Genomic DNA, 22,922 nt, shown 5'->3' on the forward strand with positions numbered 1-22,922 from the left:
CTTAGTTAGAGAAAACCTTTTTCTCCCAGCCTCCCTAAATAGGCAAGGGGAAAACAGGAAAACACATAATATGTTGTTTCTGCATTGCAGATGCAGTAGATACACCATAGTGACCAAGAATCAAAGAAGGCACTAATAGAAAGTGTATGGATAAAAGCATTTTACTGCAAAGGACATTACTTAGAACATTCTGCATGCAGCGTTTCTTCATCTTGATCCTCAGGGAGAAGTCTCTTTTCTCTCTGATGTTTTGTCTTCTTATTTTCAAATGTGTTAGTCTCTATGCTGAAAGCAGGCAATTACTGATATAAAAATATTTTATCAACATTTTTAATACATTAATATGAAACAATAGAACCTGTATTATGGGACCGATATTTTGAAACTACTGCCTATACGTTTGCATTAAATTCTGGAATATTACTACCTTTCATCTTTGACGAAACTAGAAGTTGAAAATCATTTTGTATACATCCTAAAGCTCATGATTTTCACTCAGTTTTCTGATGTGTCACTTTTTTTTTTTTTTGTCACCTAATGGTCCACTCATCTTTTATCTCTGCACAAGGAATAGGAAGCAGTACACTCCAAAAAAAATTAATTTCTTTTCCTCGTGCAAGCTAAAATGACAGTTCGAGACAGTTCTCCAAGAAATCTTTAAATGGAAGACACTGAAAACATAAAAACAGTCACAGAATAAAATTCCAACATTCCTAACAAGTTTCCAGTAACCACAGGAATATAATAAGTGATCAAGTATAAAAGGCTTACTTACTACTAGCAGCAATGAAAAAATATGCAATCCTGTAAAACATTACACGTGGTTCGCATTTTCAACTTACATGGCCTTTTATTTATGTCCACAACACTGTTTACAACCTAAATAATCAGTGTTGTTCAAAAAGACATAGAAAGAAGGCAATTCAGATTCTCACTGGTGTCACAAAAATGCCTTATATGCTCTGAGGATGTTTTATGGGTCTGTATCACGTCCTCTCTCTTCCTCAGATGACACCATTCATTTAACTTGGGCTGTTTTCAGAAAAATACGTGTGCTTGGAAATTACCAGAAATTTTTCACAGTCTCTCCTTGAGCAGAATGACCCATCAGGAAATTGATACATTTCCTGAAATTTGCAGTTCTATTTGAAGGAAGGAGAACTTACTTCAGGAAGTGCTGGACAGGGATGTAGCTGTACCAACACGTAACACAGAACAAAGTGCAGTTCATGATACTGAAAATAACTGTCCACATGAAGTGCTGGAACTGGGAAGTCAGTAAAGCCCTAACACTACCAGCTCCATATTTTTTCTTCTAGATTCTCTCTTTCTGACAGAAAATCATGTCACATGATGTTTTCTTATGATAGATTTTTTCAGTATTTTGAACGGAAGATAAAAAGTATGTTCTACATCATGCTGGTGGAATTTCTAACAGATCTTTTATAAGCAGCACTTTTCTCTTTGTCTTGACATTGACATTCAAGATTAGTTGCATTTTTCCCCCTAATTAGGTTTTCCAAGACAACTGTATTTTTGAAACAAACAGAATACTTTCCCCGAGGGCATCAGAAACTTAATCTGTCCAATTTCCTTTCAATGGATATTGAAAACAAAGCAGTGTACTGTAACTCAGTGGGAAATTAAGAACTATGTGACGTAAGAAATGAAACAAGTACTATTAAAATAAATTTGACATAGAGGGCAATAAAAAAAAAGTAATGAAAAATCCTTTAAGCCACCTTCTTAAGGCTTGTCAGAACTGCCGGTTCCTATTAAAGTTTCTCTGTCTTCTAAATGAGGTTATGATGCTAATTTACACAAAACTGAGGATTTTTACACTCCTAAAAGACTGTCTGATTAGCATTAAATAATTTGGAATATCCTAAACAAACAGAGACATTTCCAATCACTTTAAACAGCAATATTGCTTATGACTCCAAAAAAAATTTCTCTTACTTTGATCATTTTACAAAGACTCTGTTTTTCAGGGAATTCACATTGGTTCCGCTATCAACATTAAAAATTCCATAGTGCTAAGCATACATTTAGAAAATTATGATTAACTTATGGCTGTAAATGACTTTTTATTTACATGGAATCTATAATTATAATTATTGTTTATCAATAAAGCTAACTGTTTAACAGCTTCTGGATTCTGAACAACAAATCTGCAAGAAAATAACTGCAGGTCTTTATTTCCATTTTTTGGAGAATTGAATTGAAAATAATAATTTTTGTAGTGTCTCACCCACTACCAGTGTAGCCTAACAGGAAAAACAAAATAAAAAAACACCATATAAGGTTTTTCAGTTCTACTAACACATAGACTCTCACATACAGGATGCGGTTTTTTCTACTACATATCATTTATAGATACGCTGCATGCATACATGAGAACAAAGATGGGTGTACTACATGTATAAATAAAAAATACAAGTATTATAGTACTTCTTACAGGTAAACACATCTATCTACATTCCAATATAGATTTCATCTTCAGCTCTGCCTCTAACACAGATTTCAGAAAGGTACTTACTGATGTGTAGAGGAAACCTTCATTATTTAGGGCTATATACAACCCAGTCTTTACACCCTGGATAGCAACAACTCGAAGTCCCACTGGTATAAGGTTGAATAACGCTGTAAAGAGAAAACATGACCAGATATGAATATACTATGGTTATTAAATATTTTCATGAACAACATTAAGAAAGACATTCAGCTACTTCCTTTGTTTTTTTTTTTCCTAATTTTGAGACTTAGCTAATTCAGAAGGTCTTGTTTCTAGAAAAGTTTACACTTAAAATTAAAGCCTTCGTATCAGTGTAGTGGTAATTTCTTCAACATTGCAGTATTAGGCATAAGCATTAACTAGCAAACACAAAGCACTGCAGACACAAGTATATCAGACAATCTCAAAATAATCAGAGTACAACATTTTCTTCACCAATATAAACTGATCATGAGGGTAATACTTAAGAAATATCCGGTAGAACACATATCTTCAGATTCAGCTAAGCAAGTTTATATTTTCTTAGACATTTTCATGTTACTGAATTAAGATGAACTTTTGTTATGATTGGTTTCAAGGGGCTCGTGGTTTCTAATCTGAAAAAAAAAAATGTTTTTTTAAATGATGTGTTTGCTACAAGTGTCAGGTAATGGTAGATTCTTGTCCGAGTTGAGGAAAGCACTGAAATATGTTTGACACTAAAAGTGTATAAATCCTACTGAGATGAATATAGAACATATTCAAAAGCTCGAGTTCTGGAAAGACATGATTTTAAATAAAAGACAACTCATAGCAGATACCCTAGCAATGATATATACCTCTCTAAAAACAGAAAAAAGCACAGCTTTGACTAATTTGAAAAACACCAATGTGAAGAGAAGGGTACTATTCTCATAAGGGCAAAAGAAAAGGAGAAGCAAAATATACAAGAAAATTTTACTTCCAATATATAAATTTTATATCTATCCAGTAGTTTAATAGCAGAAAAACAAACAGTCTGTTCCCCTGAAAAATCATAGAAAGGTTTGGATTGGAAGAGACCTTTAAATATCACCTAATTTCAAGATCTCCGCCATAGGCAACTTCCACTAACCAAGGTGCCCCATCCAACCTTGTTTTGAACTCTTCCAGAGATGGGGCATCAACAGATTGTCCATGCAACCTGTTGCAGTGCTGCACCACCTTCATAATAAAGAATTTATTCCTTATATCTAATCTAAACCTACCTTCTCTTAGTTTAGAACAGTTTCTGCTGGTCCTGTATTACACTTCTTGATAATGAATTCCTATCCAGCTTTCCTGTAGGCCTGGTTAGGTACTATAATGTTTCTTTCTATAATGTCACCTAGGAACCCTCTCTTTTCCAAACCAAACAAGTCAAACTATGCCTGTCTTCATAGCAGAGGTGCTCCAGCCCTCTGATCACTTTCATGGCCCTCATCTGGATATGCTCCAACAGCTCCACGTCCTTCAGGTGCTAGGGGCCCTAGGCATGGATGCTGTACTCCAGATGGTGTTTCACAAGAGCAGAGTAGAGGGGAAGAATCATCCCTCTCACCCTGCTAGCTGCACGGTTTGTGAGGCAGCTTAGTATATGGCTGGCTTTCTGGGCTGCAAGTGCAGTACAAGAACAGTAACCTAAATGATATTTCTGATTCAGTACAGCCAAAAGATTACAGGATTCTTCAAAGATTCTTTTAGAAGAGCCCCACTGCCCACTGTATTCATTAAAAATATCAGTGTTCAGTAGATAAGACACAGTTCAATTTTTATTTTATGAATTATGGCAGCAAACACATCTATATTAAATTTACTAATTCATTTCAGGAAAACAAATGCAAAGCACACATCAGTTTCTGAAGAAAAGATCTGGATGTAGTAGAGTTCATGCAAAGCAGTTTTCCACTCTGGATGAGTCATGGATTTACTTGGATGATAACCAAATACTGCAACTTGTATGTTCAGTATGGGCATAGGTATTCATAGGTATACCAAGCCATGTTTCAGGAACACAGTAACAGCTACAGTGAATTTCTCAAAATTTAGTTGTAGTCATAATGCATCGATTATGAAGCTATTTGTAATTAAGAGTGTCAGCGGTAAAGCCCAAATCAAGAGAAAAAAGGGCAGTGAAAATGTGGTAGATGAGCACATTTTTGTAAGATATGAAAACTCCCAATTGGTCTCAAGATATAAAGATATAGTTTACGATGAAGCTTGATCAAATCTTTAGAAGTGAAAAAAAGGTCGGTTTTCTGCTAGAATTTAAAGATAGAAGCAAATGCAAAAAGCAAACAAACTACAAAAAGCAAACAAAACAAAACAAAACAAAAAAAATCAGCTTTCCTTCAACAGTTAACATTTTCTGGAATATCCTCATAAAGAAAAAGGATATAGAGTCACAGAATCGTATGTACAAAACCTTTATATGAAAACATAGAGCCAGTATAAAGCTAAGAATTGTAGGAGAGCAATTCCTACAGGTGTGCAAAAAGGTATGGAAGGTCAGAAAACAAAGTTATGGATTTACAAAGAGGAATAGAAGTGATGACATCAGATAAGAAGTATCACAAGTATGTAGTATTACTATTTCAGTAGTTTCTGAAAGTTTTAGTCATTTTAGGATCTTACTGGGCTGGTCTCCATAAAAATACAGTATACAGAAAATGCTTCCTGTCTAACCGATAAAAGATAAACATATATCAGTGAAAAATGGCATTAACAGACAATATACCATTTAACTATATTGTTTAAAAACCACATTTCTTAAGGGATTTCAAGTGTTCGAGTATAATTAAGAATTTTGTTTTTTTTCAAAAATAGCCAAAGCCCTCAAATGAAACAATGCCAGAAACATCAAAACAATTATGCAGGGTGGTGAAGGATGAGTCTGTCACAGCAATACTAGAGGGAACTTGACATCAGGGCTTTTTGCTCAGGCTAAAGGGACTGAGAAACAAATGGAAAAGAAATGTAGACAGGAACCTAATTTTGCCTTCTTTCAAGAAGAAAAGAAATTCCAGGAGGAAACCTGGATATGAACACCCAATAGAGGAAGGGCAGAAAACGTTCTGGGGATACTAGGAGGGAAAACTAATACTTGCATAAGGAAAAAATGGTAAACACAAGAGACAAGTCACAGAATCACAGAACTGTAGGTGTTGGAAGGGACCTCTAGAGACCATGGAGTCCAACCCCCTGCCAAAGCAGCTCCCTAGCCCAGGTTGCACAGGTAGGCGTCCAGGCGGGTCTGGAACGTCTCCAGAGAAGGAGACTCCACCACCTCTCTGTGCAGCTGTGCCACTGCTCTTTTCCAGAGCTTTGGGGTTATTTTTCACTAGCAGTTTGCCAAGTCATCCATGACAAACTGCTAATGAAAAATAACCCCAAATTATACTGCTTCAATCAAAACTTGTGAAATGCAGACTTCATTTACTGCATTACCAATAAAAATAAAGTGGCAGAACTAGAAAAAATAATCAAAAAGCACTGAATGAAAATTAGAGGCCTGTAATGTGGCAATGTTTTATATATCAATAAAATTCATGGAACACCTTATAGCTGCTAGTGAATTTAGAAAGTAGCGAGGAAGGGACATAATGTATCTTTCAGTGCCACCAAGTATTAATCAGATGCTGTCAGAGTTACTGTAGTTAGTGCAAGACCATAAAATTTTAGAGTGTGATTTGAATTACTATAATTCTGCACATACTGAATATTCAGTACCTTCTAAAACTCGTTCAGATTTTGGTGAAAGTAGGGAGGCTAGTCTACAGTTGATTCATAAATGCTCAGTGATGTGCTTCATACTGAGATCAGCAGAACACAGCAGTAATGCACAGCATGTGATTTTTACTTGCTCTGAAGTTGGCCAAAGGAAATCAATTTCCTCAAGAACATGGCTGTAAGTACTGTTTAGCGAGCAGGACTTCTATGCCCAATTGCAGATGTAATACCTGCCAAAGATTTTCTTGTGTTATTCCCCACTCTAATAAAATTCTCCTTTCTAAAATTTGAAAGCTTTCCAGAGTTCGCTGGCATATCTCTAAATCTAGCCCAGTTTGTCTATAAATTAGCCAAGAGAGAACATTCTTCAATAGCCAAGAAAATATAATTCTGCCTGTGCTGAGTTCTCCTGTGTTTCATGCTTAAGTATAGACACTGGTATATCAATCAGCAAATAAGAGGTGGGAACATCAGGAAATCAAGGGAACCAATTGACAAAAATGGTGTGAATAAAACCCTTCATCTGCAGCTCTGAGACTATGCACACTGCATTAGCTTTCTTTTGCGTTCCACCTAAACCAACACTATGATTCTATGACTCTATGATTCTAAGACTATAAAACAATTTTTCTTCCCTTTCTTACACCTCCAATTCTATTCCCATCACATAGAAGATCAGAACATGGGGGTGGAGGGAAGTTACCTGCAACAATTGTCCAGAAAAGAGAATTTTCTTGGTTACACTTTATAGGTGTCATGGGAAAGGTTTGCTGGGCTAAATTTGAATAGGACTCTAATATTCCAAAATTTTCAGCCAAAATTATAGTTAAAATCCACTTACTGATAAGTAGTAACTCCTTCCTTTCCTTGAGTAGAACACAAGCTCAAAACATATCTCTTTCCTTTTTTTTTTCTGTATTATTATCACAATATATTAAATTTAAATCTGAAATGCCTGAAATCAGATATTTTGATATCTCTGTGAAAGTATATTTAGCTGGTTCACAGCTACAAGAAAATTGCCTTTACAGATTACTGTTTTTCTTAAGAAACTTGCTAGAAACCAATTGCATAAGGTTTGTAACTTGTTCTCTGTTCTCTAAGTACATTATTACTGTGGTATCAGTTAAGGAAACATCCCACAGGTCCAAATCTGCAGTCAGATCAAGGCAACTATCTCTTTATTTCCATCTACAGGCCCATAGGCAAAAATGAGGATTCCACCAGAACATCTTTTAGACTGATAATGACTATAGGGATGTTGATATTCACAGATCTGCCAATGATTTCTAGTGGAGAAAAAATTCTATCTGACTGATGTAATACAAGATGTAATTAAAAGGTACTTTCTAGCAAGGTTGAACATGGCCCCCACTGATCTTGTCATATTGACTAGGATTATAGCAATGGGAGAAATGGGCTTACCCTAACTCCTAAAGTTGATATTGAATAGATAACTCTCTGCAATACTTTGAACTAAAAAATGCAGTAAAAAAGTGTTCAAAAATCTGACAGCAAGCATTTCAGGTTAGTAATATAAATTTAACCACATTACAGATGTTGTTTTTTAATCTTCATATGATTTATTTCTGTCTAATTATTTCTTTTATCTTACCAGAAAGCTGTGAAGGTTATTTATTAATATCTTCAAACCAAAATATTCTAGAAAGACATTAAAAAAGTTAAAATTTCCATATTCAATTTGGAAAATATAAATGGAGCACTAGGAACATGCATTAAATGATGAAAATAAAGGCATGTCAAATGGAAGGAACATGATTCCTTGAATACTAGATCTTCTATGCACCAAGTGTCATGAAGGAAGTAAAGTATGGTGCAGCATAATTAAGCAAGAGATGTGCACAGCATAACCAAGTCGAAGTTGCTTGGATAGTCTTAAGTCTGATATTTACCAGTTTATGAACTAAGGCTACAGATGAGCAATGGTTTTCTAACATGTTTTAAATATGACTGTATTTCATTAGAGGCTCAAATAACAACATTTGAGTGTTAAAATCAGGCCTACCACACATCAAAGGAAGTATCACAATGTTTAACTTTTCCATTGGTTGTTGTTGGAGGTATGCTTTCCAGGTGAATAAAGATAAGCCACAAGGGCCAAGAGATTCAGGGTTTCCATTTCAGAAACTAAAGAATCAGAACTCCCTGTTTTCCAAACATAGTTAATCTTTCTACTAAAAATATCCTTCACTCGTGAGACAGAATGCTGAAGATAGACCAAAGTCAGAAATTGAGATGTTTTGGGTGGTAGATCAGGAGCGGAATGTAATGCTTGTTATCACAAGCACAAAATAGACATATACTTCTTTATAGCATCTGTTGTTTTTTCCAAGTAATATCAGTAAGGCCAATGAGCTCACTGGGAGCACCTACCCCTAGAGCAAGTTCCTTTTGCACCAAGTAATGCTATGAACTACTGCAACCCTCCAAAATTAAAGGAAGAGAGGGACTGCTATACTGAGCAGGACAAAAGTAACAGAGACTACAGCTTTAACCACAGTCATTCCTGCCACCACTACAAAAGAAAATAAAATACAATATAATAAAATAAAATAAATAAAAAAAAAAATCTGTGAGGCATTGAATGAAGGAAAAAAAGTCAAAGAAGTGAATAAAGTGAATAAAAGCCTCTTTATATTACTGAGGGTCTGGCAAAATTACAGACTGTACATACAAGATAGTTTAAACTAACACCGCTGATTTGCTGATGTGATTTGATGAAATTTTGTGTTATTAATAATAGCTAATAGCTGTATTACATCATACTATATCATAAAACATCACTGTCTTAAATACATAAAAAGAGACTGCAAAAGTGAACTGAAACCCATCGTTCTGTTTGCAATGACTAACACTCTACAGTGGGTTACATACACTACAACAGCTGACTGAAATCACTGATAGAACTCATTTTGACTTCAGATAGAAGCAAAAAAGCCACATTAAAATGATTACCAAGAAGCTTTGAAGACAAAAAAAAAAAAAAAAAAGGAGCGCTAGCAATGTGAACAGACCACATTTCAGTCTTTCCACACACTACCACTCTATAACACTGTGACTCCAATAGTGTATAACTTATGTTTACTAGTGTACACATAAAATAAGTACAAAATGACATACACTTCAGGGAATTTTAACTTCAAGCAGCTTTCCAACTGCTTGAGACAATAAATTGCAGCGGAACAGAAAGTAGCAGCATGACTAAGCTTCAGTTCCTTGCTCAAAACAAAAATCACTTCTTTTTTCTCCCTTGTTATTCAATCACTGGCTTCTCCAAAACAGCAAGCTACCTGGAGGCTGTGAAGGTGGTGAGGACTCCTTCACAGGTTGTGGTGACACTGAGTAGTACAGAACATGCCTGGAAGGCTGACAGAGATACATGCCCTTCAGGATTCTCAATTTCCTTTCTTTTTATAAAAAACACTTCAAATGAAAGGTAAGCATACAGTCAGTTCTACTGACAGCTAATATATCTCCTCTCTCACTGGGTGGATTAAATAGGTAGACTGCCAGCTCAGTGGTCAGAATTTTCCCATTTTTAAGTGAAACCCGGCAGTTTGGGCCATGCTTCCTCCTCTGCAGTTGCCAAAACTTATTTACCGGTAAGCATCAGACATGGATTATCATGATCAAGACCTCATAGAATAACAGATCAGAAGACTAAGGATTATATACACAAGCAAATTATTTTTGTAGAGTACAAAAGGAAAAAAATATATGCTGAAAGAAAAGAGATTGAAACTGAAAAGTTCAACAAGATATGGAAAGAAATGGAGTGGAACAGGAAGAGAACTGAGAAGAAAGACTGACAGTACAAAAGAAGCACTTAAATTCATATGTTCATGAGTACACCAAATGAATCAATCATTTCAACTCTTGATATGGTGCTGGTAGTAGTTGATATATTATAAAAATTTAATGTGGAAACGGTATATTTTTCTGGCAAACACTCTGATTTTATACATCTTTACTGTCCAATATGTCTTTATTTTATAATTAACATTATTATAAAATTGGACTACTGAAGCACATCAGCTGGAGAGAAAAAAATTCCTCTGTAGATAGAATCACCTTAGACAAAAAAGTATTGTTGGAGTAAAACATACTATTACCTAACAGCATTTATTCAAAATATAAAAAACTTTTATATAGTATTTAATTGGCTTTGGACAATTTCTGTATTTAAAAATACTTATACAATATTCATTCTGAATTTTGGAATAGCTGAAAGGAGTTAGAGATAGGAAGACAGATGGAAATCCAGAAGGTGAGGAAGAGAGGAGAGAAAGGGCAAATAACATAGTAAGCAAAAATAAAGAAGATTTGTAAAACTGACAACAGTGAAAGAAGAAAATGATGGCATGATGGGAGATTTCTAAAAGACAACATTAGAAATGACATAAAATGTTCCAAAATTTTTGCTGTCATACACACCTCTTCAGTGAAGCTGAAAATAAGAGAAAGGTGGTGAGAGAGAGAGAGAGAGAGAGAAATAGAAGCTTGCATTCTAAGACATGTTTCTTAGATCTCATAAATGCAAAGCTTCTTTAAAATACTTTTTGGTATCAGGTTGAGTACAGAAGTGGGCACGAGGCATGAACACACCAGGCAAAAGGGACGATAATAGCACCAACAAGGAACATGAAAAAAAAAAGAAAAAAGAAAAAAAAGAAAAACAACAACACTTAGAAATTGAGCAGAGAAATACACATCAGAGTAAATTCATTAATTATTTTTCTCATTTGTAAAAAAGTAGAATAATAAAAGATGATAATGCTATCTGGTGATGAAATATGTTAAACAAGTGAGAAACAAGAGAGCCATGCATTAACAGGTAAAACAGGGTGTCTCACTCAAGGAGAAACTTCAAATCCCTTCATTTAATTTCTACAGTCTAATTCCAATTATTTTTTTTTAGGAAGTTAAAAGCTTATTTAAAAATGCATAATAAACAGATAAAACAGACCCCAAGACCACATAGAAATAAATTACTTAAATATCCCATTATCATTGAACTAAACAAAATACACGTTCTCTGCTAAATAGAAAATTAAAACTCAAGTGTTTCTAGAGTAATAATAGATTTGCTTAATTAACATTTGCAGTTGAAGTTGTCAAATGTGTATATGTATATACATTGAATGGCAGCATCTTAGGAGACTTACAGCAAAGTAGTGATCAACACTGCCCTTCAAAACCAGTTTTGTTTAGAGTATTTTTGAAAACTTCCCACTGTGGCAGTCCCTACACTGGCAGAAATCCTGTTAAAATCACTGGAATTCTTGCTGGTATAGGGACAAACTGTAGGATCAATCTTCAGCAAGGCATTTCGTCATATGCTTTGAGAAGGATTTTGATTAGCATGTATTTATTTGTTCTGCTGAATCAAGGGTCATATGATCAGATTCGCAAATAATTTTGGATTCCTTATCTCATTTTTGTCATTAATTTGAAGATAAATTTCTATTAAATGCATAGTTTTATTTGTAAAAAATTACATAGATTTATCTTTTTTTAAAAAATTTAAGAAGAAAAAGTTGGCCTAAATATCTCACCCCCAAGGTACACCGGCACTTACACCTTTAGAGGGTATATGTTTAGGCCAATGTCCTGTACAAGAAGTGCTGCTGGTTATTAGGCTTTCATTTCACAGCACCCTCTTCTTGTTGACAAAACACATTCAGAAACCCTCCAAAAACAATGAAACTGCATCTGCATGTATACACTTGAATGATTCAATCTGTGTGTGAGATTAAGACATTCCCCTATGGCAGTCACTTACTAGAATTACTGCTGTCATCCTTGGTTCCATCGAGACTTCCATCGGGGTGCATTTGCAAGTAGTAGCCTTGCCTGCAATATAACCTGGTCACTATACCCTTGAGCTGGGGATCTGAAAGACAAACATATTTTGTCACTAGCCTCAAAACTTTTTTCAAGAGTTATCCCTACTTCCTCTCATTGTAGAAGGAAGCTTGATGAAGCAGCATTGCCATCTTAAAGTTGTACTAGAACAGGGTGGTTGCTGATGGAGATGGAGAAAGTTCTTTCTGTAGAGTTATTATTATGCCAGTCTCATGTCCTGTTTTCTGCCTTGAATGACCTTAATTATAATTTAACAGCAGTAAAACAAACACAAAAAAATAGTAACCCGAGCACCCATAGTCAAAAGTCTTAAACTACATTAATCCCTACAAAAAATTCAGACTTTAGCAACAAGTATAGAGCCTTGCAGAAATTAACAAAACATTAAAAAAGAAAAAAACACACACACATATTTCATAAATACTAGTAAGTTACTATACTTCACATAAATTTTAAATTACTTGCGTGAAAATGATTGGCTTCTTTTACACTGTACCAAAGTTACATAATTATCTGGTACAATATTTTGTAATAGTCCCACCTGAAGAGTTCCCAAAATACCAGCCTGAAGTCAAATATAATTCACTTGTCCTCTCCAATCCCCCCAGGGAATAACATTTACAGTAATAGCAAAATGATTGCCATAACCCTTTTTCACCAGAAAACAAACTGAAAAATACCTGCATAAGCTAAAAGTAAATGGGAAATTCAGGTGGCTGGACATTTAAGGTACCCTATTTATAACTCTGCATTTATGAAAACTATCAAGCATTGAGTAGGGAGCTACCAAGAGACAACTTTATGATTCATCTCAAGAACAGTGCCTTGCAAAACCACATATCAAGATGCTGCAGAATTGGCTCAGTGCTAAGGAAAAGGACGTCTTATCTGAAAAAATTCAACAGCACTACCTGTGCTTCCTACTTGGTATTGTTAAACAAACTATTAGGCCCAACTTTAGGCAGTCAGTAAACTGTATGTATGTAGAGACATGGCATTAAGAGCATCTATATCATATCATGCATATTTTGCAATAATGAACTGAAATCATAATGACTTTGGGACAGTAAATAATAAAGTGAATAGTGAATTTTTAAGTAAGGCAGAAACAATTATCATGCAAACCTGTGGCCAGTTTACAACTGATTATAATTGTTCTTGCTATCAGTCAAGCTGGGTTACTTAAATTATCCTAAGGGAAGATAGAAGTAAACACTAGTAAGAAAACCTGTCCCTAAGTGGAATGCTCTGAAGTTTTGTACAAAGGCTCAGTTCACGGAATAGTTATGAAATTTAAGTTTTTCTTAAATACACAGTCATATGAACCAATAAACACATCTAAATTTAAAATACAAGATTAAACTGCAAATGTCATAGAAACTGATACTAGAAATGTTATCATGTTCCAGGGCATGGAAAAAAATGATACAAATAGCTCATGATTAACGTTTAAGCACATCAAAGTTTGTGTCTGTTTCTGTTTTATTTTATTTTGCTTTTAAGTTTTGCTTTCCAGAGTTTTCTGAGCAAAAATTTCTCTGTCTTTATAAAAGAATACTCAGAAAAAATTTTAAAAACAATATATAAGTATAGTAAAATTTATGTTGGTTCAAAGTACTGCCTTTACTATATCAGGCAAACCAAAAATATTTTCATCATTTGAAAGTAAACTATATTACTCCATTCAGTGCATGCTTTCAATACGTACTTCCAAAATGGCAGTTAAATATACTTGCTTTATACACACATACATTACAGCTTAAAGGACTGAAGGAAATGATTTAAGGATTATAACTATAGTTTTAGAAAGTATTTGCAGGAAAAATACCAGCAGTTTGAAAAAACATTCCTATATCCAAAGAAACATAAAAAAAAAATAGCTTTCTAGCTTAAATAAAGTGTTGCACGGGAGATTGATTAGTGTCAACCCACTGGTTACACTTAACTGATTTAAGGGAAAAATACAAAATTTAGAAGGGATGCTCAACATTGTTTTTTATAGCCAATCTATTTATTTTTAAAATTTATGAATAAAATCTACTAACAAGAAATCACATGATCATTTTCTCCAGAAGCATTATTTAAAGTTAACTGTTTTACCAGCCATCCCAGACTAAAATTATAGAATCCTTAGAGTTGGAAGGGACCTGTAAAAATCATCTACTACAGCTCCCCTGCAATGAACAGGGACATGCACAGCTAGACCAAGTTGCCCAGGGTCTGATCCAGACTGGCCTTGAAAGTCTCTGGGAATGGGGCATTGATCACATCTCTGGGTAAAAACTACATTTGAATGAAAATAATAAAATAATCTGATGAATAGCTATGCATCTCTGCTAGCATTTCAGGGTTCACACAATGGGGCAAGGCGTAAGTCCCCCATTTATTTCTTCACTCAAGTTCAGCAAAAAAATAACTATTAAAACATGAATAAAAAGGACTCTAGTCAGTTTTTATCTCATTTTTTATACAGTTTTATTAGTTTTGGTTGTCATAGATCTGAGCAAAATTGTCATAAAACATCTCTTTCACTTAAGTATTTCATTCAAAACTGAAATTTAGTATTAATAATGTGATACAAATTAATATTTTGATTGTGCCATGTAGATCTCTACAGAGTAAAATACAGCAGAAAAAGTCTTTTTTCCCCCAAAAAATGTAGTAATTGCAGCTTTTAACCTTTTTCCTGTGGACTATAATAATCTTCTTCACTCTCCCTCCTATGAAGATCTTTACTACTTCAAGATTCTACTTCTCTTTACCAAGATTAAAACTTCAATTATTGACAGGAAATTGAATGAGACATTTTGTATTTGTTCTTGCTTGCCATATTTAGTTAAAAAAGCACCTTGGATCTATAAATCAAAGTAAGACACAAACTACATGTTTTAGCTAAACAGCGCTCAGAATACTGGGAGAATTTGACAATGAGACATGGTATTTCTTTGATCTTAGCAAAAAGGCAAAGCAAATTTAGTGATGGTGTTGCGTGCAATGACTTGTTAATCTCATAATGAGCAATAGTCAAAAAGACTATTCCATACAGCCTCAAGGTAAATGTCTTAAAGAAGAAACAGACCATCTTGCCAGGCAAATAATTCATCCTTTCTTCATGCAGAAAGATAAATGATTCTTTCTGGTCCTTTTTGGAATACTTGGGCAGCAAGCAGAACATAGAAATCCTCTGGTCCCAGAGTTGTTGCAGCGTTTTATCTACCCACTGCCACTTGATAATATTACAGAAACGGTTTTCACTTCAGTTTGCAAACGAGTTTTGATTCAGGCCTTTCTTTTATTATTCTTGTCTATTAGAAAATGGGTGCTAAGAGCAATGGCCAAAATGCCACCAAAAGACTGATGCTGCCTTTCCACGGGTGCACCTGATATCTGATGCTTGTAACTCCCTACACATCTGTGCAGTTAAACAGAAAAGCAATTACCCTTGCCTTTTACATCCCACACACACCTTTTTCTTTCTTGAAAGAGAAAGGGAAATGCAAGAGAATGCAGCCAAATAATAAAACAAAATGCTCACTCTTCAGGACATGTACAGTTTTAAAATAAAGAAGGAAAAAAATTAAAAAGTTTTCCTGGCTTTTACTTTTCTCTTCAGAAATAGATGAATTTGCAATGCTAAGAGTACAACAGCAAAGACACCAACTGTACTTTAATATCAAGAAAAATGAATCCCTTAAAATCCTCTGAAGTTTTAATTTTACAACATGCTCCTTCTGTCTTGTTTTTGTGCAAAAGTTTATGTCTTAAAATATAAGTTATAGTTTAAAATCCATTTTTACTTTTTACTAGAGAGTTGTTCTTGTTTGTTTTGGCCTGGCATTATTTAGCTACTCCTTCTTTTGAGTAAATATGCTAAATATATTTGATCTGGCAAAGAAATGGTGTTGACTTAACCTCATGTCAGCTCATATTGTTATGGAGAATAAACTGCATTAACCGATCAATTACCAGTGTGACGTAAGTTCCTCAACAAGGCATACAAATGTCAATATAAAGAAGTACATTGCGCTCATACAGAATAGCATCAAACCTATGCTAAATACTGGCAGCTCTAGGTCCTTCTTGTTTTACTTGCACTTAATTTGTTTCATTTATTTGTTGTATTTCCATCCTGCAGTTTTACTTTCAGAGAGTTCAGTACTAAAAGTACAGTTTTTGGTGGACCAGAATATACCAGTCTCTTTTTCTAGCTCTGTGATGCTGCAATATTCACACTACTTTGACTGCCACTTCTTGCTCTCTGATGCTACAGTCAGCATGGTTAAATATATTCTTTTGAACCTATTTCAAAATATCAAAAACATTACCAACCTGTTTTAGGAAACAAGGAAGGAACAACGAAACAAGGAAACAAGGACAGAAAGAACGAAACAAGAAAACAATGAAACAAGGAAGCAAGGAAACAAGGAAGGAAAGAATGAAACAAGGAAACAAGGAAACAAGGAAGGAAACAAGGAAGCAAGGAAGGAAACGAGGAAGCAAGGAAGGAAACGAGGAAGGAAACAAGGAAGGAAACGAGGAAACAAGGAAACAAGGAAACAAGGAACAAGGAAACAAGGAAACAAGGAAAAGGAAGGAAACAAGGAAACAAGGAAGGAAACAAGGAACTCGGAAGGAAGGAACTCGGAAGGAAGGAGCAAGGAACTCAGAAGGAACTCGGAAGGAAGGAACTAGGAAGGAAGGAAGGAACTCGGAAGGAACTTGAAAGGAAGGAAGGAAAAGGAAGGAAGGAAAAGGGAAGGAAGGAAAAGGGAAGGAACTCGGAAGGAAGGAACTCGGAAGGAAGGGAGGAAGGGAGGAAGGGAGGAAGGAAGGAACTCGGAAGGAAGGAACTCGGAAGGAACTCGGAAGGAAGGAACTCGGAAGGAAGGAACTCGGAAGGAAGGAAGGAACTCGGAAGGAAGGAACTCGGAAGGAACTCGGAAGGAAGGAAGGAACTCAGAAGGAAGGAACTCGGAAGGAAGGAACTCGGAAGGAAGGAAGGAACTCAGAAGGAACTTGGAAGGAAGGAAGGAAGGAACTCGGAAGGAAGGAAGGAACTCGGAAGGAACTCGGAAAGAAGGAACTCGGAAGGAACTCGGAAGGAACTCGGAAGGAAGGAAGGAAGGAACTCGGAAGGAACTCGGAAGGAACTCGGAAGGAAGGAACTCGGAAGGAAGGAACTCGGAAGGAAGGAACTCGGAAGGAAGGAAGGAAGGAACTCGGAAGGAAGGAACTCGGAAGGAAGGAACTCGGAAGGAAGGAACTCGGAAGGAAGGAAGGAAGGAACTCGGAAGGAAGGAACTCGGAAGGAACTCGGAAGGAAGGAAGGAACTCGGAAGGAAGGAACTCGGAAGGAACTCGGAAGGAAGGAAGGAACTCGGAAGGAAGGAACTCGGAAGGAAGGAGGGAAGGAAAGAAGGAAGGAAGGAACTCGGAAGGAAGGAAGGAACTCGGAAGGAAGGAAGGAACTCGGAAGGAAGGAACTCGGAAGGAAGGAACTCGGAAGGAAGGAACTCGGAAGGAAGGAAGGAAGGAAGGAAGGAAGGAAGGAAGGAAGGAAGGAAGGAAGGAAGGAAGGAAGGAAGGAAGGAAGGAAGGAAGGAAGGAAGGAAGGAAGGAAGGAAGGAAGGAAGGAAGGAAGGAAGGAAGGAAGGAAGGAAGGAAGGAAGGAAGGAAGGAAGGAAGGAACTCGGAAGGAAGGAAGGAACTCGGAAGGAAGGAAGGAACTCGGAAGGAAGGAACTCGGAAGGAAGGAACTCGGAAGGAAGGAACTCGGAAGGAAGGAACTCGGAAGGAAGGAAGGAAGGAAGGAAGGAAGGAAGGAAGGAAGGAAGGAAGGAAGGAAGGAAGGAAGGAAGGAAGGAAGGAAGGAAGGAAGGAAGGAAGGAAGGAAGGAAGGAAGGAAGGAAGGAAGGAAGGAAGGAAGGAAGGAACTCGGAAGGAAGGAACTCGGAAGGAAGGAAGGAAGGAAGGAAGGAAGGAAGGAAGGAAGGAAGGAAGGAAGGAACTCGGAAGGAAGGAAGGAAGGAAGGAAGGAAGGAAGGAAGGAAGGAACTCGGAAGGAAGGAAGGAAGGAAGGAAGGAAGGAAGGAAGGAAGGAAGGAAGGAAGGAACTCGGAAGGAACTCGGAAGGAACTCGGAAGGAAGGAAGGAAGGAAGGAAGGAACTCGGAAGGAAGGAAGGAAGGAAGGAACTCGGAAGGAAGGAAGGAAGGAAGGAAGGAAGGAAGGAAGGAAGGAAGGAAGGAAGGAAGGAAGGAAGGAAGGAAGGAAGGAAGGAAGGAAGGAAGGAAGGAAGGAAGGAAGGAAGGAAGGAAGGAAGGAACTCGGAAGGAAGGAACTCGGAAGGAAGGAAGGAAGGAAGGAAGGAAGGAAGGAAGGAAGGAAGGAAGGAAGGAAGGAAGGAAGGAAGGAAGGAAGGAAGGAAGGAAGGAAGGAAGGAAGGAAGGAAGGAAGGAAGGAAGGAAGGAAGGAAGGAAGGAAGGAAGGAAGGAAGGAAGGAACTCGGAAGGAAGGAAGGAAGGAAGGAAGGAAGGAAGGAAGGAAGGAAGGAAGGAAGGAAGGAAGGAAGGAAGGAAGGAAGGAAGGAAGGAAGGAAGGAAGGAAGGAAGGAAGGAAGGAAGGAAGGAAGGAAGGAAGGAACTCGGAAGGAAGGAAGGAACTCGGAAGGAAGGAACTCGGAAGGAAGGAAGGAAGGAACTCGGAAGGAAGGAACTCGGAAGGAAGGAAGGAACTCGGAAGGAAGGAAGGAAGGAAGGAAGGAAGGAAGGAAGGAAGGAAGGAAGGAAGGAAGGAAGGAAGGAAGGAAGGAAGGAAGGAAGGAAGGAAGGAAGGAAGGAAGGAAGGAAGGAAGGAAGGAAGGAAGGAAGGAAGGAAGGAAGGAAGGAAGGAAGGAAGGAAGGAAGGAAGGAAGGAAGGAAGGAAGGAAGGAAGGAAGGAAGGAAGGAAGGAAGGAAGGAAGGAAGGAAGGAAGGAAGGAAGGAAGGAAGGAAGGAAGGAAGGAAGGAAGGAAGGAAGGAAGGAAGGAAGGAAGGAAGGAAGGAAGGAAGGAAGGAAGGAAGGAAGGAAGGAAGGAAGGAAGGAAGGAAGGAAGGAAGGAAGGAAGGAAGGAAGGAAGGAAGGAAGGAAGGAAGGAAGGAAGGAAGGAAGGAAGGAAGGAAGGAAGGAAGGAAGGAAGGAAGGAAGGAAGGAAGGAAGGAAGGAAGGAAGGAAGGAAGGAAGGAAGGAAGGAAGGAAGGAAGGAAGGAAGGAAGGAAGGAAGGAAGGAAGGAAAGGAAGGAAGGAAAGGAAGGAAGGAAAGGAAGGAAGGAAGGAAAGGAAGGAAGGAAAGGAAGGAAGGAAGGAAAGGAAGGAAGGAAAGGAAGGAAGGAAGAATACACAGGTTTCTTGTGATACTGCGAGGCACAGCCCCCAACCAAAGCACAGATTTGTCTCATTTTTATTCAAATTTAAGGTATTTCTTTTTCTACTGAAACACGCTTCCCAGTTTCCAAAAGTTATCCTTCTCTCAAACACACTGTTGCTGTTTTACATTCAGTGCTATTCTGAGAGGCACAGTCAATACAGTGAATTTCATCATCCTAATCTTGGTGGTGATGCCAAAGAAAAGGTTTGTCATAATCATCCCAGCCCATAGAAAAGCAGGATTCTCTGATATATGTTACACAGTCAAGAAGGAAGGCTTCTTAAAGCACACAGTTGATAAAGAGTTCAAAATGGAAGATTCGTTTAAAGGTGATAAAAGCCTGAATGTTCATCTAAAGCCATCAAGTTCCTTCATTCAGAATATGAAACTCTGCAACTCTTCCTATGACACAGCTCTTGCATTCAAAAGCCTTACACACTCCTTTTCTATAACTGTAACTGCCTTGTCAGTCTGACAATCAGAAACTCTGTTTCTAATTTTTTCATTGTGTTGTTTTTATTTTCTCTCTTTGTTAATAGGAAATGATACAATATGGGCATTTATATATCAGAGCTCTCTTATTCTAAGAGTGATATTTTCAATATCTTATAATACACATCAGAAAACTAAACCTAATTAAAGTCTTTAAAATAAAATGTCTTCCATAGAAAATTTTTGCTCTATTCAGGACAGACAGAAAAAGGACATAATGTGAACTCAGAAAAGTAATAGCTTCCATTATTCCCTGTTCCCGTAAGTAATAATAGTACTTATTCTGAAATGCTGTGGCTTTGTTAGATAGATTATTTCTCTATGTTCACTTATTTTTCTGTCTTTACAATGATTGCAGAGCACTCAACTTTGGTGTTTATTTTTAACTATACTTTTTGTCCATTCATGCCTAACATCACAAACCCATCTCCCGCAGAACCTCATACTGAGAACACATTTAAGAGAGACACGAAGTCCTATGTCTGCACTGTCATTCGCATTCCCACCATCTTGATGTAATTTCTTCGTAAACTATGAAAGCAAGTCAGAGTTCTGCAAAATGATTGCTTTTCTTGAAAGCATAGAATCATACCCTCTGTGCTAGTGTCACTGCCTATTTATTGGGAATTTTTTTATGCGCTGCAAATCAGAATCTCTTGAGCACTGTTGTTATGTCTCTAGGATCTACAATATGTTTTTAACTTCATGAAATTTACTTCTTCCTATGCGGTTTTACTTAAGCAAATGTGGTTGTCAGTAGAATTACATCAACTTGGCTCCTCACTGTGATAATTTTTATCTGTTCAGATTCACAGGGTGATTGGATTTAATAGACTCGTCTACGGCATAATTGCTAACAGTCTTCTCTACCAGCTTATTTTTGCAGGGTATTTGTTGGGAAGGAGAGGTTTAGTCTGCTATAAAACCACATGGTTTCCAAACAAAAATTTTAGGCAGATTGTTTAGGTTTAACAACTTTATTTAAGAATTTTCATTTCCCTTCCTACTGCACTGTACATTTTCAATTACTCTGATCTTCCAACATATCATTTTGTTGGTGATTCTTCTCCAAGTACTGTCTTATACTATTGATCCATGTTTCTTTTAATACATTGAAATCCAACGGTTTCTAATCTCTCTGTCTAAAATACCTAGTGATATGTTAGTCAATTAACACTAATCACAGCTTCATGGATTTAACTGTTACCTGGCAGGCATCATTTTCCACTGACACTAAAAATCATCTTTGAACAACTGTTCTCATGCTCTCAAAATTTATTTTGAAATGCTAATAGTAAAATTCTCTTTTCTAAGTTCAATATTACACAAGCTATGTTATTGGTATTTTTATTTGCTCTTTTAATTCTAAATAAGTTTAAAAAATCCTATTTTCATAATTCTACTTGTCTTTCAAAAAACAAACAAAAGAACAACAAAAAACAAAAAGAAAAAAACCCATCTTATTATAGTTTTTTTACCTAGAACTTCCCTGTATACTTGAGCATCTTAGTTCTAACTTATATAATCTTGTTTCTGAATTCTGACAATAAAACATCTCACAAAATATTCATCAACCTTTCTCCTTAAAACAAAAACATTAAATAACGAGTACCAAAGTTAAGCAGTTTTTTGTGTCCTCATTTTTGCAATAGATTCTGCTTTGGTCACTTCCTATAAAAATGTTTCACGAACAACCAATCTTTAGAAAATATTATGGTTGCACAATGTGACAGATTTTATTACCATATAAACTTTGACTTATCAAAGAATTAATCTGATTCTCCATTTCCTAGATATTTCATATTTTTAGAATGAAATGATTAAATATTACATTTATTTTTACAATCCTGATTCTTTTTCTTTTCATGCTGCGTCATGAAGTGATGAAATATTTTAAATCAGTCTCTATTTCTTTCAGAAATTGATTTAAAATTAAATTTGGAAAGGGCCTAAGAAATCTATTAAGAAAGTATTCCAAATTATCATGGGAATACTTATTGAAAAGAAGATAGCAGGATAATTTGCAATGCAGTCTATTATATTCTGAACCATATTCTATTTTGTATTCTTATACACAGGGATCTTCCTCAATAATGCTAAGTGGCAGGGGTCCTTAACTTATTACTAATTTCATTTAATACTTGACAGAATATATAAAAGCAAACAGAAGGAAGCAGTATATTTCTTCTGCTTAGATAAGCAGTATAAGCACTTCTGAATTGCGTATCTCCAGAACGGAGTGTATTCTACCTACTCTTTGTTTCTTGCCAGAGGCACAAAAAATTGAAGGAAGGGATTATTTTCAAGAAAATTTATTTTTTGACTACTGTCTAGCCTTAAAATTGCAGGCAAACAGGTAAATTACCCCGCTAATAACTGGAGCTAAGGAGATTTTATTCAGTTGCAAAGCAGTAGTTAGGAATTGCAATGTCAATGTATGTTGAAGGCTCGTAAGGGAGCAGAGTGATTGAATTTTCTTTGGTGGCTGAACAACATATAAGCCACCCCAGGTTTAAAATGTAGAGATTACAAACATCTCTTAATGCAGCATTCTTAACTTTTACTGCCACCTCCATAAATAGATGTATTACAGGAATTTGTAAAATCACATCAAAAAATCACAAATTGTCATTTCCACTTCAGTTAGATTGAGTGAACTGAGTTGAGATTAGGACAGATCGAAATACGTACATTAGAAAGCCAACAGAAACATGACTCATTTTTCATCTGTACTGACCATTTAGTACGCAAATATAAACTCTTTATTAATAAAAACCTTAAAAACATTAACTTATGACTAAAACCAAACTTGTTTAATATTTGAATTAAAAAATCACTAGAAAGGAAATACAAAATTTCAAGTAAGATAATTTAATCAAGTTTTACTGTAGTGTTTAAG

The 22,922-nt window shown here is 36.3% G+C and overlaps 1 protein-coding gene across 4 annotated transcripts in view; it reads right to left on the minus strand.

Annotated features, from left to right (window-relative positions):
- The window catches only part of FGF14 (fibroblast growth factor 14), a 383,177-nt gene that overhangs the window by 88,454 nt on the left and 271,801 nt on the right, over positions 1–22,922 (minus strand). For all 4 annotated transcript variants that reach the window (XM_065740954.1, XM_065740957.1, XM_065740958.1 and 1 more), the window contains exons 2-3: positions 12,045–12,155; positions 2,540–2,643 (exon numbers count right to left, since the gene is read on the minus strand). In XM_065740954.1, the coding sequence (XP_065597026.1) occupies positions 2,540–2,643; positions 12,045–12,155 (215 nt within the window). The remainder of the gene's footprint in view (positions 1–2,539; positions 2,644–12,044; positions 12,156–22,922) is intronic.

Source organism: Cyrtonyx montezumae, unplaced genomic scaffold (assembly GCF_038088225.1).
Source record: "Cyrtonyx montezumae isolate F1298 unplaced genomic scaffold, pur_monq_1.0 scaffold_3, whole genome shotgun sequence".
In the NCBI taxonomy this organism is placed as follows: domain Eukaryota; kingdom Metazoa; phylum Chordata; class Aves; order Galliformes; family Odontophoridae; genus Cyrtonyx; species Cyrtonyx montezumae.